This window comes from Hemitrygon akajei, chromosome 23, assembly GCF_048418815.1.
Source record: "Hemitrygon akajei chromosome 23, sHemAka1.3, whole genome shotgun sequence".
In the NCBI taxonomy this organism is placed as follows: Eukaryota; Metazoa; Chordata; class Chondrichthyes; order Myliobatiformes; family Dasyatidae; genus Hemitrygon; species Hemitrygon akajei.
The window spans coordinates 44,449,877-44,468,756 of NC_133146.1; the positions used below are offsets into that span (position 1 = coordinate 44,449,877).

Genomic DNA, 18,880 nt, shown 5'->3' on the forward strand with positions numbered 1-18,880 from the left:
GAAAGATAAGATATAACATTAAAGGCATATTTTATCATGGTCAGTATATTATTAAATGAAGATAATCAAGAAAAAACAAAAGGGCAATGAAAACTTAGTTAATAGTTTGGAAAAAAGTTATTTAAGAAGGTCTGAAAATAGAACTTGAGAAGATAAAATGGTTGACAATATTGACAAACAATGTTGTAGAACCTTAATGGGAAATGTTTAAAACAATACTAAGAGAGTGCAGGAAAAGCCATTCTGTTTAGAACAAAGAACTTACTAGATAACATGTTCAAGAAATTTTAATGGCAAAAGGTACAAGGGAAAAATTGAGGGTAAGGAAACAATAATACATTAAGCACATAAATGACTGATAAGAGAGAAGTCACAAAAACAATTAGGAAGGCAAAGGTAATGATCAAAAGCACAAAACACAATAGTAAAACAGATCAAAGAAAAAATAAATATTGGGATAGAAATAGCATAATTAATAGATTAACAAATTAATTCTAAAGGTAACATCAGAGAGATGGCAGGAATGGTAAATTTTAGCAGCTCAATGTATCTGCTAAAACCACTGAGTCAGACTTCAGAATTAAAATGGTGATTTCTGAATTTCCAAATGATATAACATAGCAAATGGGTGGGGGGGGGGGGTTTGAAAAGCACTGCAATGAATGATAGCAGGCAAATAATTAGAAATTACGTTTCTTCACTGTTAACAGTGAGATACTATGCTTTGGTAAGAAGACCCAAGTTTGAGATAAAGATTGGCTGTTGATATATAAGTTTGCAAGGCCATAAAGATAGCAGATCAAGTACTTGGATTTATTTTTAGAGGAAGTAGTTAACAACGGACAAGTATACTCAACAAAATGTTGAACTATTTTCGCATTATACTTGGAATGCTGCCTACACTTCTGATTGCCATGTACTATGAACAGAATAGAATCAGAATCAGAATAGGCTGACATTAAATTCGTTTTTGCGGCAGCTGTATAGTGCAAAGACATAAAATTACTGTAAATTATAAAGCAAATAAATAATGTGAAAAAGGGAATAAATAATTAATGTGAAAAAAGGAATGAAAAGCTCCTATTCTTGAGTTCATGGATGTTTCAGAAATCTTCAGGCTCTTGTACTCATGTAAAGGATGGTGAGGATTCTTAATGATGGATGCTGCCGTCTTTGAGGTACCTCGATGGAAGGGAGGGCTGTATCTATGATGATGCTGGCCAGGTCTACAACCCTCTACTTCATTGCAGCCTTCACACCAGTCAGAATGTACACTGTACAATTATAGAAATTTGCAGGCGCCTTTGGTAACCCCACCAAACTCCTCAAACACCCAATGAAGCTGAGCCATTTCATGTCTTCTTCATGACTGCATCAATGTGTTGAGCTCAGGATCGATCCTCCAAATGCATCGATGTGTTGAGCCAAGGATAGATCATTCAGATACATCAACATGTTGAGCCAAGGTGTTACCTGTTCTACCACTCAGTGAGTTTTCGTGCATGTTCTCTTGGCTTCCCCTTCCTCAAGTCTACAAACAATTTCTTGGTCTTGCTGATGTTGAGTGTGGCATTCTTACAGTGACACCACTCAACCAATTGATCTATCTCACTCCTGTGTGTCTCCTTGTTGCAATCTGAGATTTTATCTGGTGTTATCTGTGAATCTGTAGTTGGAGTGCAGAGATGACATACAAAAAATACAGTCGGCCCTCCTTATCCACAAGGGATTGGTTCTGGGACTTCCCGCGTTTACCAAAATACACAGATGCTCAAGTCCCTTATATAAAATGGTGTAGTATTTGCATATAACCTATGCACATCCTCCCGTATACTTTTTAATCATCTCTAGATTACTTATAATACCTAATGCAATGGAAATGCTATGTAAATAGTTGTTACACTGTCTTGTTCAGGGAACATTGACAAGAAAACAAAACTGTATGTGTTCCTCTCACTCACAACACAAGCAGCAAACAAACGAGACGCCGATTCTCCCATGATCTTTACGTGCTTGAGGCTGTAGCGCTTTACATAGCCAGCCAGCCACCCCTTACTAGCCTTAAGCACTTTTCTCTCGTTCTCATCAACCCCATCACAGTAGTGCTCATAGAGACTAAGAGCTTTTTCACGTATAATTTGGCCATCAACAGGGATATGCTTCTGTGATGTGTCCTCTAGCCACACACTTAATGCTGTCTCAGTCTTCGCAAGCACTTTATCATGAACCAGAGACACCATTTTTGCCGTTGTAGGGGCAGCACTAACACTTCCACGGATTTCAGCTTCTTTCTGCTTTATTGTGCGAATGCTCGATTCGTTCTTACCAACCTTACGGCCCACTTCGGAAAGCGACATGCCATTTTTCAAAAGATCTAATATTTCTACTTTCTCGGTGAGAGATAGCACTTTACACTCCCTCTTAGCCTTTGAAGAATTGCTTTGACCATGTAATTGCTTTTTAGGAGGCATTTTTTCACAGGACTAAAGTAACGAACGAATGAGACGCGAAGCAAACAATGCTCGAGCAACGAGTGCTGGAAGAGCACTTCTGGGTTTTCTCGATTCATGGTTGGTTGAATTTGCGCATGCGGAAACTCGCAGAAAAGGAGGGCTGACTGTATGTCTGGAAAGGATGGACAGACTGTGGCTCCTTATTCTTGAGGTAAAAGGATGAGTGTAACCAAAGCCAAGGTAGTGGATGTTGTCTATACAGACTTTATTAAGGTCCTTGACAAGTTTTCGCATGGGAGGTGGGTCAAGAAGGTTCAGTCGCTTGGCATTCAGGATGGGTTAGTAAATTGGATTCCAGACTGGCTTCATGGGAGAAGCCAGAGGTGGTAACAGATGGTTGCCTCTTTGACTCGAGGCCTGTGACTAGTGATATGCCATAGAGATCAGTGCTGGGTCCACTTTGTTTTTCATCTATAACAATGATCTGGATGATATTGTGGTAAACTAAAATTTTCAGATGACACTAAGATTGGAGGCATAGTAGGGATCAAAGAAGGCTAAGAAAGCTTGCAGCGGGTTTCAGATTGGCTGGAAAATGGGGCTATAAAGTGGAAGATTAAATTTAATGCACATAAGTGTGATATGTATTTTGGGAGGCCAAACCAGGGTGTGACTTACACAGTAGGGCACTGAAGGGTGTGGTAGAACTGAAGGATCAGGGAATAGAGATCCATAATTCTTTGAAAGTGGCATCATAAGTAAAGAGAGTTGTAAAGAGAGCTTTTGACACACTGGCCTTCACAAATCAAATTATTGAATACAAGAGTTGAGATATTATGTTGAAGTTTTATAAGATGATGGTGAGGCCAAATTTGGAATATTGTGTTTAGTTCTGGTCACCTACCTACAGGAAAGATATTAATAAGATCAAAGGAGTACAAAGAAAATTTACAACGAAGTTGCTGAGACTTGAGAATCTGAGTTCGAGGGAAAGGGTGAATAGGTTGGCATTTTATACCTCAGAGTTTAGGAGAATAAGGGGAGATTTGACAGAGGTACACAAAATTATGAGGGGTATAGATAGAGTAAATGCAAGCAGGCTTTTTCTACTGAGGTTGGGTGAGATTAGAACTAAAAGACATGGGTTAAGAGTGAAAGGTGAAATATTTAAGGAGAACATGAGATGGTGAGAGTGTGGGACAAGTTGCCAGCGGAAGTGGTGGTTGTGGGTTCAATTTCAACACTTGACAGACATTTGGATAGATACATGGATGGGAGGAGTATGGAGGTCTCTATTCCAGGTGCAGGTCAATGGGAATAATAGACAGTAATAATAGATGCAGAATAATAGTTCAGCATGGATTAGATGGGCAAAGAGCCTGTTTCTCTGCTGTACAGCTCCAAGACTCTATGACTAACAGATTTCCTTAAGGAAAGGACTTGAAAGGGTGGATATAGAGAAAATGATTCCATTAATAGGAAAGAATGTGGCTTAAAGCTAAGGATATAAGGCATTTACCAAGAAATGCAATAGTGAATTCAGAAGCAACTTCTTAACTGAAGGAGTGGTAAGAATGTGGAAATTGCTGTTACAGAGTGGTTATAAAAAATTTAGTAATAACTCAAAAGAAGATCAGACAAGCACAAGAAGGAAAAGGAAATTGAGGGTTGGGATACAAATTCAAATTAAGAAGATGGGCAGAGGCCTGAGAGGAGCCGAAGAGGATAACATACTGGGTGGTTTGAAAGGTCTTTTTCTGTGTCATATATTTTATATAAACCTGTGCTATTCATTAAATAGAATTATAGAATACTTCACAATTTACAACATCTTCTTACCTGGGTAGTTTTTACAATCTGATCCACATTGTTAAAATTAGCAATAATGCATTTCATGGATATTTCTCAATTCTACCTTCTCCAGGAATTTAGATGGCTTTGATGAGAATTTCATTTTGCACTAATGGCTTGCTTGTGTCATTCCAAAGTGTTTTCCATGGAGATTTTACTTGGCTTTTATCCCAGACAGTTTTCAATGAACCAATTTAATGAGATGAATTCCTCTTGTGAAAAATATATGAAAATTTGTAAAACCAAATTCATGCATGAATATGACAAGTGAATTTCACAAAACTGCTATTAATAATCAAAGACCCAAGAGGTACTGCAGATGTTGGAAATCTAAAGAAATATACACAAGGTGCTGGAGGAGCCCAGCAAGTCAGGCAGCATCTATGAATTTAAGGAATAGCTTGTAAATATATGTCTGTGGTCAAATACACATGTAAATTTAAGGTGGATGTAGGAATCAGATTTACCATCGCCCACATATGTCATGAATTTTTTAATGGCAGCAGTACAGCGGAATACATAATATTACTACAGCACTGCAGCAATAAACAATCTACTGAAGGGACTTAATGGGTCAGGCAGCATCTGTGTGGAGAAACAATCCTTGATGTTTCAGGTCAAAACTCGGCATAAAGACTCACATAATAATCTAGCTGGTAATTGTAACATTAAAAAAAACCTGTTGTTACCAAAGATGCTTCTCTGCCCTATACTTTTCTGGAGCACTGATGCCCAGAAAGTGCCTTTTTTTTTGCTGAAATCAAATGTTTGCTTAGCAATCAAACCAGCCTCTGAAGATTTAAAAGCAACTTAATTAGAATCTGAAACCTTGTTCACTCAAAGCAGATCTCATATCTTCAAGAAAAGCAGCTATTTAATGAATTCTTACTGCTTGCTTAATGAGGCTTTTCAGAATAGTCTGGAAAGTGAAGCTCTGGTGTTACCTCAGACTAAGAATTACATCCAGTACTCAATAAACAGTTTTTTATATCTAACCAATGGATGATCAGTTTTGGTCCCAGTCACATTACTTGTTACTGAGCCGCTTCCTCAAGCTCACATCTTGCCAATATGAACCATAACACTGGCCATGTTTAATGCTGAGATTATCTAAGGATCTATTATCTTGATAACTCCAAGATATTCTCCCTTCTGCAACATTACTTGACTTCTCTTAGATCATTTGCTTTTGAAATCGTCATCCATGACTTTGGAGTCTCCAGTCTTGGTTTCTCCAATGCCGTCCTGTTTTGTTAACGCTACATAAATTTTAGATCATACAAATTCTATTGCCATGTCCTAGTTTCTCAAAATTCATTTGCCACATTTGTGCTGGCTAACCCTGACACTCTATGTTCAGAATTGCCCTGAGTTAGACATTTCTATTTTCAGAAATCTCTGTGATCTCATCGGACCTTAGTAATGTAACCTCTTCCAGTACTAAAATCCTCAGAGATTTCAATGGTTTCTGAACGTGGTCTCTTGAATATCTGTGAATTTATTTGTTGTTATTCCTCTCCCAATTGTTTCCCGTTGTGCCACTTCGGGCTGCTACCTTGTGTTTTGTCTATTTTTCACAAAGCGTGCAGGGAGCCAGCCTGATTCAACCCAGGACCACTGGCGTCAAAGTCCAGTGCTGATACCACTACACCACCGGCTGCCTGTGAATCTATTTGCTCCACCATTATTGATCGTGCCTTCAGCGGCAAGGTCCTGTGCTCTTGAATCTGTCAGTTTTTCTTGCTCGCTTTCTTGTCTCCATAATAATCAGATTTACTGGTCTCTGCTTCTCGCTCACGTCTGACATCTGCACTTCAATGTGCGACTATGGAAGTCAGGGACAACATGACAAGGGCATCACTGCTATTTCTGCAGCTGCCACATAAATTCAAATCATTGTTACTGCTAGTTCAATGCAAATCATAATGTGAGTATGATTTAGGATCAGAATTTAACACAGACAGACCTAGGCTGGCTCAAAAAAACAACCATATTTCTAGCATCATTTCTTTATGTTACATTGTGACTTATTCACTACATAAAATGAATGAAACTGAACAAAGCTGTAATATCTGAGTATGAAATCCATTTTAATTATCTTTAGGGATCAAAACTCCATGCAATGTTCATCCCCTTTCTGAAATGAATGGATAGAAAAAAATTAAAATACATAAGCTTCAACATCAGAGAGTATACTTTTAAATCTTATGAATGCCATGCAGCTGTTTCAACATTGGTATTCAGCACTTTTGCAAGCAGACACTGGAATATGCAATAGCCTATTAATGATGGCCAGGAAGTCTTTGACAATTTTCTGTGCTCCAATAACCCCTCAATGGTTAATTTTATTATACATCTATCATTTTCATTGTTGCCTTCATTGTTATACTAACATTTAAAAAAAATCTTTACAACTGGTGTTTAAAAACAAGGAAATGAGGCATTTTTTCCACTCAAAGGTCATGAGTCTTTGGAACTCTCTACCTCAAGGAGTGATTGAAGCAGACCTTTAGAATATTCTTAAGAGAGAGAAGGTGGATACTTAATAACTGAAGGGATGACTAGTTACTGCTGATATGTGCAAATGTTGGAGTTTATGCATAAACTCGGACTAATGGAGAAATGGACTTTGGGGACCAATACCTTATGTATTAAGTATAACAAAGAACTGAAGCAAAAATTGGATTTGCTGACTCATACATTCAAAAGGTCTAAATGTATCTGCAATCCAGAAGGTCTAATGAGCTGTTAGTGAGGGGGTTGTATTGGTAATAAATCGTAAATAGTCAAAGTAAAGATCAGAATAAAAGGTAACTGGAGATGACCTGATCTTGCCTGTTGTACAAGTGTTGATAAATTCATCTGTATCCTCCTGATTCTGTAAAATGTTTAGATAGCTGCAGGGAAAATAAGGTATGCTCATTCGCCCATCCCTTATCATGTATGGATAAATAGGCATTCCTCTGCATATTCTATAATTAAAATATTATGGAAGACGGTTAGGGGCACTAATTAAATATTCATATCTTGATTTGGACCTATTCCAACTAGCTTGTCCTCTTATAGAGTTACACAGTGCAGGAACAGGCCCCTTTGGCCCAACTCGACTGTGCCAACCAAGTTTTCCAAGGCAAATTCATCTATCTTGACACCCAGGAACTGGAAACTGCTCACTCTTTCCACTGCGGATCCCTTGAAGTGGACTGGTGTGTGTTCTCTTGACCTCCCTTTTCTGAACTCCACAATCAAATCTTTGGACTTACTGACGTTGAGTGCAAGGTTGTTGGTGTGACTCAACCAGCTGATCTGTCTCACTCCTAAAGTCTCCTCATCACCATCTGAAATTCTGCCAACAATAGTTATGCCGTTAGCAGATTTAATAATGGCATTTGAGCTGTGCATAGACAAACAGTAGAGCAGTGGGCTAAGCACAAGCCCTTGAAGTGCATCAGTGCTGATTATCAGCAAGGTGGAGATGTTATTTCCGATCCATGCAAACTGCAGTCTAGTAGCGAGGAAGTCAAAGATCTAGTTGCAGAGGAAGGTACAGAGGCCCAGGGTTTGGAGCTTGTTGATTAGAATTGAGGATTTGATTATGTTGAACACTGAGCTGTAGTCAAAAATGAGCAGTCTGACATAGCTATTACTATTGTCCAGGTGATACAAGGATGAGTGGAGAGCCAGTGAGATTGCATTCCATGTGGACATAAGAACATAAGAAATAGGAACAGGAGTAGGCCAGGAGTGTGCAGTTCTGGTCTCCATACTTGAGGAAGGATATACTGGCTTTGGAGGTAGTGCAGAGGAGGTTCACCAGGTTGATTCCAGGGATGAAGGGGTTAACCTATGAGGAGAAATTGAGTTGCCTGGGACTATACTCTCTGAAGTTCAGAAGAATGAGAGGGGATCTTATAGAAACGTACAAAATTTTGAAAGGGATAGATAAGATAGAAGTAGGAAAGTTGCTTCCATTGGTAGGTGAGACTAGAGTTAGGGGTCATTGACTCAAGGTTCAGGGGAGAAGATTTAGGACGGAGATGAGGAGAAACTGTTTTTCCCAGAGAGTGGTGAATCTGTGGAATTCTCTGCCCAGGGAAGCAGTTGAGGCTTCCTCACTAAATATATTTAAGAAACAGTTAGGCAGGTTTTTACATAGTAGGGGAATTAAGGGTTATGGGGAAAAGGCAGGTAGATGGTGCTGAATTTATGGATAGATCAGCCATGATCTTATTGAATGATGGGGCAGGCTCGATGGGCCACATGGCCTACTCCTGTTCCTAGTTCTTATGTCCTTATGTCTACATTGAATGCAATCTCACTGGCTCTCCACTCATCCTTGTATCACCTGGACAATAGTAATAGCTATGTCAGACTGCTCATTTTTGACTGCAGCTCAGTGTTCAACACAATCAAATCCTCAATTCTAATCAACAAGCTCCAAACCCTGGGCCTCTGTACCTTCCTTTACAACTAGAACTTTGACTTCCTCGCTACTAGACTGCAGTTTGCATGGATCGGAAATAACATCTCCACCTTGCTGATAATCAGCACTGATGCACTTCAAGGGTTTGTGCTTAGCCCACTGTTCTACTGTTTGTCTATGCACAGCTCAAATGCCATTATTAAATCTGCTAACGGCATAACTATTGTTGGCAGAATTTCAGATGGTGATGAGGAGACATTAGGAGTGAGACAGATCAGCTGGTTGAGTCACACCAACAACCTTGCACTCAACATCAGTAAGTCCAAAGACTTGATTGTGGAGTTCAGAAAAAGGTCAAGAGAACACACACCAGTCCACTTCAAGGGATCCGCAGTGGAAAGAGTGAGCAGTTTCCAGTTCCTGGGTGTCAAGGTAGATGAAGATCTATCTTGGGCCCAATATATTGATGCAATTACAAAGAAGGCATAACTGCAGCTATATTTCATTAGTCTTTTGAGGAGACTTGTTAAGTCAGCAAAGCCTCTCGCAGATTTCTACAAATGTACCGTGGAGAGCATTCTAACTGGTTCTATCACCATCAGTATGGAGGGGCCACTGCACAGGATCAGAAAGAGCTGCCGAAAGTTTTAAACTCAGCCAACTCCATCACGAGCTCTACCCTCCCCAGTATCAAGGACACCTTCAAAAGACAATGACTCGAAAAGGCGGTATCCATCAGTAAGGACCCCCATCACCCAGGACGTGCCATTTTCTCATTGCTACCATCAAGGAGCCTGAAGACACACACTCAAAGTTTCACAAACATATTCTCCCCCTCTGCTTTCAGAATTCTGAATGGACAATGAACCCATGAACACTATCTCAGTATTTTCCTCTCTTTTCGTGCTACTTATTTAATCTAATTTTTTATGTACATTCTTATTGTAATTTATAGTTTTTATTATGGATTGCGATGCCCTGCTGCCCTAAAACAACAAATTTCATGACGTATGCCATTGATAGTAAACCTGATTCTGATTCTGTAATCGTACCTGTCTTTACCACTCTGCTATTCTTGTTCAAATACTGAGTAAAAGGCAACACAAGCTGGTGTACTAGCATCAAGTTCGTTGTGTTGTCAGTACAAGTACTAGACTGGTGGACTGCCGTAAATAAATAAACTAACAGGTGGTCTCGTAGATAGTGTCGAAGAAAGGATATCAACAGGGTAAATGCAAGCAGACCTTTTCTTCTGAGGTTTTGTGGGACTACAACTAGAGGTCAAGGGTTAAGGGTTAAAGGAGAAAAGTTTAACGGGAGCATGAGGGAAAGCTTCTTCGCGCAGAAGGTTGTGAGAGTGTGGAACGAGCTGCCAGCACAAATGGTGCATGTGAGCTAGATTTCAACGTTTAAGAGAAGTTTGGATAGGTACAGGGATGGCAGGGGTATGGAGGTCTATGTTCCGGGTGCAGGCCGATGGGAGTAGGCAATTTAAATGGTTTGGCATGGACTAGATGGGCAAAAGGGCCTTTTTTGATGCTGTACCTTTCTATGACTCTAAGATTATGAAGAATTACAGGGGGACCTTGATCAGCTAGGTACATTGGCTGAGGACTGGCCAATATCTTCAATCAAGATAAACATGTGGTATTGGATTTTAGGAGATCAAACTAGGCTGGTTTTGATACAGTAAACGATAGGACCCTGGGGAGTGCTATGGAACAGAGAGACCTAGGGATGCACATTTATAATTGGCTGAAGGTGCGTCACAGGTAAAAAGTGTGGCACAGTTGCATAACAGTTTACAGCAACAGTGATCAGAAGATCAGAGTTCAATTCCTGCCACTGCCTGTAAGGAGTTTGTACATTCTCTCCGTGACCATGTGGGTTCTCCCAAGTGCTCCAGTTTCATCCCACATTTCAAAGATACATGGTTTAAGGTTGGTAAGTTGTGTGCATCCTGTCAGTGCCGGAAACAGGGCAACACTTGCAGGCTGCCCCCAGCACACTCCCGGACGTGTTGTTCGTTTGCACAAACAACACGTTTCACCATTTGTTTCAACGTACTTGTGAAAAATAAAGGTAATATGTCAAATGTAATCTTAGCTAATCTGAAGAAGGATATTGGGAAGATGGCCTCATCAATCAGGGTATTGATGATGGGAGTTAGGATGTTATGATGCAGTTACATAAGATGTTGCTGAGGCTGCATTTGGTGTATTGTATACAGTTTTACTCTCCCTATCATAGGACAGAAGTTACTAAGCTACAAAGGGTGCAGAATAGATTTACCAGGATGTTGCCTGGACTTGAGGGTCTGAGTTATAAGAAAAGGTTGTGTAGACTAGGATTTTATTCCCTAGAAAATGGGAGATTAAGGGGTAACCTGATATAAGACCATGAGGGGCAAAGGCAGAGTGATTAAGGGGCCACTAAAACAAGAGGGCATGTACTTAATATCAGAGGCAAGAGATTTAAAAGTGACACCAGGGCCAGCTTCTTCGTGCAAATTTAGAATGAGCTGCCACAAATATTGGCTGAGGTGGTCACACTAACAACATTTAAAAGCCATTGAGGTAAGTACGTAGACAGGAGGGGTTTAGAAGGCTTTGGGCCAAAAACAGACAGATGGGGTTAGCTCACTGGGCAATAGTCAGCATGGACGAATTGGCTGAGGAGGCTACACAATTCAATGACTCTGTGATTCTACTTCAGTTTCATCACATAATTGAATTTCCTTCACTTCTGAGATACTGGAATAATGCAATAACTGTGCAATTCCTTGTCTCAGGAAATCAGAAAATAATATGTTTGCATCTTGCTAGATTATACAGGACAAATATCATTAATAATATTTAGCTGATAAATAGAGCATTATTTGTAGAACAGAAGAAACAAGATCAAAGACAAACCCTCTCTTCACAAGCCCATTAAAATAAAGAAAATTACAAATTTGATCATTATAAAAGAAAAAAGATATTTTAGTGAGTTAATGAGATTTAATAAACTACACTAAATAAATTTCCCTAAGATCCAATTAAAGAAAAAAATCCTTCATTATAAGTCAAAATATTATCAGATTTTTTTCTCAATTTTGAAGAATGTAAGCACATTACAGGGGCTAATGTGATGTAAATTAGAATAATTGTTAAATTAATTTCTTCTCAAAATCTGGCAAGGTTCCACAGTATAAAATATATACAGCACAAAATTCCACAGTATATTTGATATGATTTTGTAATCTCCTGTGTGTAAAAAACCAATATAAAATTTTACAAGATAACTGACAATAATGTCTAGACTTTTTAAACATTTAAGAGGCCATAGACACAGCAGAGTTAGTTACATTTCACACAATCTCATCACGTTACAATCACATATAGTACTGTACATGTCAGTTACAAGTCATGCATATTCCAAAATGTTGTTTTATAGTCTTGTATATTAATACATTTAATTTCCACAATCTCTACATGTTTTCTTTAGCTTATGGTTAAAATTTGCCAGTGTTAATGGCTATATCTATAACCTTATTCAAGTTTTGCTCTATCGCCTGTTATAAATGATATTCAGCCTCTGGGCACTAGATGGCTCTGAGGTGCAGGCTTCTGAATCCAGCACCAAGTAGATAAACACTTACATTGGCACCAAGTAACTGTGGGTGGAGCCAAAACAAATCCACAGGAAAAACAAAGGAATGGAAGTTTTTAGCCTGTATCAGTGAGAAGAAAGTGTGCTCGAAGCCATGAGCTTCTTTTTATCGAAATAAATATTATTTGCAATAAAAAATTATTTACAAGAATAAACTAAGTAATGCTTTTCATTTGTAGATTCGGAGTCAGTGTGTTACATAGTATACTATTACATTCCTTAACACTAATAGTGCTCTTGCTCTCTGGGGTGGTAATTGAACAATTGAATTCATCCTTCCTTCCTTCCTTCCTTCGACTGTTTATTCATTTTCACAGATGAATCCTGACTAGATGAGTTCCTCCAGCATTTTGGTTGTCGTTGCGGATTTCCAGCATCTGCAGAACCTCTTGTTTTTACAATAATAAAGGGGCTTACTCACCCATCTGGCTCCTTACACTCCAGTAGCAGAAGAACCCAAAACCATGGACCTTGTGGCTCACCAAGCTTCTGTGTGTCCCTCAGCGCACACTCTTGCAGCCTCCTGGCACGTGCCAGTCAGCAGTATTCCTCTGCGGACATCTCAAAGTACGGGCAGACCAACACAGTTTGGGCGGACCAAAGGGCTATGAGTTTTGATTTAAACGTGAAGAGGCCCTACATGAAGCAAGTTCCTAAACACTAGACTCCACAGCAGCAAAACTGCTCATCCGAGTCCCTTTTAACTTACGCCAGGTCAAGTTTCATGAGATAGTTGCAAGTGGCACACAGCACCTAGGGGTCATGAACACATGAATGAAAACCATGGGAGAGTCAATCACGCGTGCACTACCAATCTCCAACCTGACAGTGCATGCTTGGTAGCAGCAGCCTCTCCAGGTCCAAACAATGCTGGATATTCAGAAGACCAAGTACCCCGGGTCTACCCCACTAGCGAGTTGCTGGATAGCAGCGGAGCACTGCATGAATCTGTCGCATACTGTGTCGTCGCCTGCTACAGCCTCCCGGGGAAGAAGGCATCAGAGGCAGTGCATGATGCAAACGATTGTCCTGGATGCTTTTCTTGTGATCGCAAGACTCTGTTGGATATTGGTAATGTAGATTCCAGAAAAGAGGGCAGTAGAATACTGAGCATTGGTTCATTGGTGAGACTGATGGAGGTGGAGCTGCATGGCCTCGGCTGGTGCGCGGACCAGGTCCTCCTGATGCAGTGTTGCCTGTTGCAGCCCCCTGGGGAGGAGATGCCAGAGCTGGTGTAAAAGGGAACAGAGGTACGGCGCGCGTGCTGGAGTCCATGCTGGATGAGGGGCTGCCCCTTCTGGTTAGTGCTGCCCTCTAGTGTTTGCTTGGTGGAAAACAAGCTGCAAATTGTTGGTCTGTGGCTGCACTAGCATGTGGTAAGGGACTGCTGTGAAACATGGCTCCAGGCCAACATCCCATGCACCATCAATCTTTAGGCCATGCCACTGAGAGACTTGGGCTATATTTTTTTTTGTGAACAGTATGCTTTTCTGCTACGGTGACTATATGTGCTATGTGCTGTGTGTGAATGTTGTTACTGTGTTTTTCCCTGTAGACCCAGAGAAACATTTGGCTGTATACATGTGTATACATCAATGACAATTAAACTTGAACTTGGACTTGATATCCCTATCAGGATGCATGATGGGTGAAATATTGTCGCCTTCATGGAGCATGCATTCAGTCTTGGAGTTTACATTGTGAGTGTTTCATGAAGACATTGTATTTTATAATTCCCATAAATGCTGCACAAAAAAAACAGAATTTCAGAGCCTAGTGATATTCAAAGGGAAACACGAGAGATTCTGTAGATGCTGGAAATCCAGAGCAACATTCAAAACTGCTGGAGGAACTCAGCAAATCAAGCAGTATCTATAGAGAGGAATAAATAGTCAGTGTTTTGGGCCAGCCTCCAAGAAGACCATAACCTTGTTGTGCTACAATGACCCAGAGAGATACGCTGGCCGGAGTCGGGGCCTTGTGCTTTGGCTCTTGGTAGGGTCATCCATGCCAAACAGGTCAAAGGGTAGAGGTCATACTCAGAGTAGTTCACCGGTCCTCTAGGCTCAGGGGTTCAGCTCAGGGCTAACAACACTGATTGGTCAAAGAAAGTGTTACAGAAATAGCAATGAAGAATCCTTCTATATCTGTGTGCGACAGTATGAACAAACAGAGATGGAAGACCTTCTTTGCTGCCCTAAACACCACCATCTTAATGGGCAGTAAGTAAGTAAGTTTTGATGGAGACCTTTCATCAGCACCTACATACTGCATATCATCAGGATGTGCTGGGTATGTAGGGAATATCTACGGATTATAAGGGAATTAAGTGATGCTGAAAATCAAAATTATCTGCTGAATCCAGACTTTCAAACAGGGATGATTTTTTAGCACAATGTCTATTTACATCCAGCTGGCTGGTGCCTAGTGGCATCAGCGCTGGACTTCGGGGCGAGAGGTCCCAAGTTCGAATCCAGCCGGCTCCCTTGCACGCTGTCCGTTTGTACTGGGTTAAGAGCTGGTGATCTCTTTAAAAAAAACTCACCCGGCAGAAGGCAATGGCAAACCACTGCTGTAACGTGCCTAGTACACGATTTCCTAATACGTCAGAGCGGCGTGGAAGGAAATCGTCCGCTACCTGGAAATAATTCCGGATACGACATACCCACCTACCTGTTCGCATTCTTTGGGCCCAAAATAATTCCTTGACTTCATTTTTATTACAAAGGAAAGGAGACTGCAGAGAAAAATCCTTGGTGGTAACAGCAGGTGTGGGTTAAAGGAAATGGAAGCAAAGCACAAGATGTGGCTGGCAATACATTGCTCGCGTAGCTTTGCTGACTGAAGATGAATTTTTAGGAACATACATTAATCTTATTTTTGCACATTCATTAACGTCAAATTTTGACTTCCACTCACAAAATATAGCTCTGCTAAACTGAATTGTTATGGTTATGGTAATATTGAAGATGGAAAATATTTTGGATTGAAGAATTTTGGCTTAAAAGCATTTTCACTGTCTTTGACACTATTTGCAACCCAGTCACGACCACTTTGGAAATGGTGTTTGGTTATCAGTTAAGGGAAGATTTGTCATCAGTACAGATGAGCCATAGTACAAGATTCATGTTCATACCTCCATGAAGACCTGATATGAGAAAGGAGCATTGGCACTTAGGTTATCCCTGAATTAACTCCTACAATGAGTATTTGATTCGTATGCTTATCTGTTGCTTCTGAAGTATCACAGTTCTGTAAATCAGCAAGCACTAGCTGACATGTTGATCTCTTCCAGTATTCTATATCTGTGCTACCTACTATTAACTTAATTTAATTATTCTGTTCTGTCATTTCTAACAACAATGATTTATCCATTGTCTCCTGTTCAGACATATCTTCCATTAATCACTAGCCTTTGCCACCCTCTTTTAGCTAGATCCAATGTCACATTTGGGATACAATTTCTTCTGCCTTCCAGGAGAAGGTCCATCCTTGACCCTCTCTTTTGTTTTCTCTGGCTTTTTCCCTTTCTCTGCAACTTAAACCTTGTACTAATGTATTTCAGTTCCGCGGAAGAGTTATCAACTATCCTTGTTATTTTACCTGCTAAATATTTCCAGCATCTTTTGTTTTATGACTTAAGATGAGCTGACCAGCTGATGCAGATAGAAAAGTCATCATGGAACACAATCTGACTTGGAAAAAGAAATGTGGGCGAGATGTTGAAGAAATTCTAGTAGCTAAATAAAAAGTATAACTGTAAATGCTCGCTATAAATGCAGATGGTTATATAATTTTTGATTCTGTAACATTTATTCCCATAAACTCCTACAGTATACACCTGGTCGCTCTAGCATCTGGGGTTTAAATGCTCCGATTCCCTGGAGTATGGCTAGCTGGCACAGTCCCTTTAAAGATTCTGATCCAATCTGCTAATTGGTGGCCATGTTTTGGCGCCAATATATGGGTTTTAAAGAGCTCCTGAATTCAGGATCGGAGCTCGATTGTTCACTCAACTTTGCTTCTGTCTATGATTGTGTTTAGGATTTCTGTCTTATTTGGATTCTTGCCTAGTCTCATCAGCTTCTCATCTTGCATCTAATCAAGAACTCTGTTCTTGTCTCAGTCTCAAAATTGCGTCTCAGTTCTAGTGTTAGATATACCAGTACTGAGTCCCTATCAGCCTCGCCTGGGCCTCTCATCACAATAAACACCATATTTAAAGTAATAGGACATCAATAATGAAGTGCACTCCATACATTTGTTAACTTACCTATCATTGTTATCCCTGGCAGTGTTGGTTACTTTGATTATATTTGGTGTTTAACGTAATAAAACAAATTAAACCTCGAGTAAAGTGACTATGTATTGAATAATCTTGACATTGCAGGTCTGAGGATTTATAATTCTTTCAGCTGAATTAGAGAATTATTTCCAAATGATTAAGAAAGACTTTTTTTATAATGAAAGCTTACCATTCTTAAGTTTTCTTGTGTGAGAAACTTGAGCTTATTTTCCATACGTCGTAAGGCATGGCTCATTTCTTCATTCTTCCTACTGAGACGTTTCTTTTTATCCAAGAGAGGTTTGTATTGACTTTCTGCTTCACGTAAACGTTTGAGCTAAAGTAGAAATAAAGAGAGAGAGATTAATCTGAATAATTTGAGCCTTGCATTTGAAGAACCTTAACTTCAGTAATGGATTTTGTAATCTACGTATGGTGTCACATTTCATGCCTGGCAATGTTGAAATAAATAGAGTACTTCAGAAAAATAAATTTACTTTTAAAGCTCAAGTTTCTATTTAGATAGTTGATCTGGAAATTTAAGTGTGTCATTAGCATTAAACCTGGTATTTTTGCCCTAATATCAGATTCTAAATATCTATTTATTTAAAATGTTAAATGAAATAAGCTTTTATTGCTTGACATTTTCACTCAAAACATATTAAAGTTTCTCATGTCATTTTTTCCCATTGAGTAAATTGGTATCTTTAAAAGGAGACAGGTAAAAGCTGAATGAGAAATTGTTTAGAGGACTTACATTTTTGGAATAGACTGATATATAATGTTAGCCCCAAAGTCAGCACTGGAACAATATTTCCACACTTTGAATTAGACTTTGCACAAACATGCCATTCCATGACAAAGGTATCAGTCTCTTTAACACTACTGTGTTTTTCACTGCTTGGAATTTTCTGTACAGTTCTTAGAAATCTGCACTCCCTTTGAACAACCACCATGGAACAAGGACCCATCCCTCAGGCTATGCTCCAGCTACATATTAAAAGATCCTTACGTTTATTATTTAATAGGTTAGATGCCAACTTCTCCATTGCGTACCACCGCTTCACCCAGTTCCTCCCTTCCCACTACCCCCACACCAGTTGAATTTCTGGTAATTCAAATAAATAATTAATTCAATTACACTTGCAAAATTGAGTTGGTTACTATGTGTGGAGATCAGTAGGAAACTGAGGCCTAATATATTAACCATAGCTCAATAAATGGCAGAATTGGCTAGAGGGTTGCTTCTTTACGTAGTCCTATCACTCTTATTACAGTGAAGATATTTGACTGTGTTTTAACTGTGCGACAAAGTTCTTTCCCCTTTACATTAGCCCAGATTATGGAATGGGACCCTAGCCTTCCTGTGATGTGTCCAAATTATTCTGGCTTTCTTTAGAGCACAACCCTTAACAAGATATCATTGTCCGTGATGTGATGCTTAGTTTAAAAGACATATAACAGCACCTTATAACAGCAGATTTCAAATACCTGAATTTCTTTATGTGCCTAAATGACCTTTGTGATCATGACCACAGTACAAAGTCGATATAACTTTGTCTCTGCTGAAATAATGATACCTGCCTAGATTTTGATTAGCTTTGTTCATTGGCTGGTGAAAATGTTTAAACTTGTCAGGATCTTCATTTCAGGTGTCAAGTCTTCTGTAGCAATAGATTCCAGATACTTCAGCTTTTGCTATGATTCCTAAATATCCATTCCAGGCCTCCATCGGTATTGGTAATCCTGGAGGCTGGATTGATTTCTCTTTAATTTTATTAGGACTTGGTTCCATTCTGTAGCTCTTTGTGGTTTTGAAGAGCACTTCTGTGAGTTCTTCAATCCTTTCAAGTATTCCTCCTGTCAGATCAACGCCTTTGATAACCATGTGATGCTAATCTTCCACACACTAAGTGATGGAGTTCCTGTGAAACTTCTTCAGGTATATTGCATGTTTGGAGTAGAGTTGAAAAGGCATGGTGACAACAAACAACATTTGCATCCTTGAACTGAAGTTGCAGTGATGATGTAAAGAGTTTGTACTGTTTTTTTGTTGGTATGATCAAGTATATCCTGATGTACTTTTTCATTGTGAACTAAAGTACCTTAAATCACATTCCATGGAAAAACCTCTGAAGTTATGGTGAACTTATTTTCAATGCATCTTCTAATAAATTATTAAAAAGAGACCTAATTAACCTCACTGAACTGCTTAAA

General features: G+C 39.5%; 1 protein-coding gene across 12 annotated transcripts in view; it reads right to left on the minus strand.

Annotated features, from left to right (window-relative positions):
- jakmip3 (Janus kinase and microtubule interacting protein 3) overlaps window positions 1–18,880 on the minus strand; it is a 347,134-nt gene that overhangs the window by 121,394 nt on the left and 206,860 nt on the right. For all 12 annotated transcript variants that reach the window (XM_073027549.1, XM_073027548.1, XM_073027547.1 and 9 more), the window contains one exon: window positions 16,854–17,000. In XM_073027549.1, coding sequence (XP_072883650.1) covers window positions 16,854–17,000 — 147 coding nt within the window. The remainder of the gene's footprint in view (window positions 1–16,853; window positions 17,001–18,880) is intronic.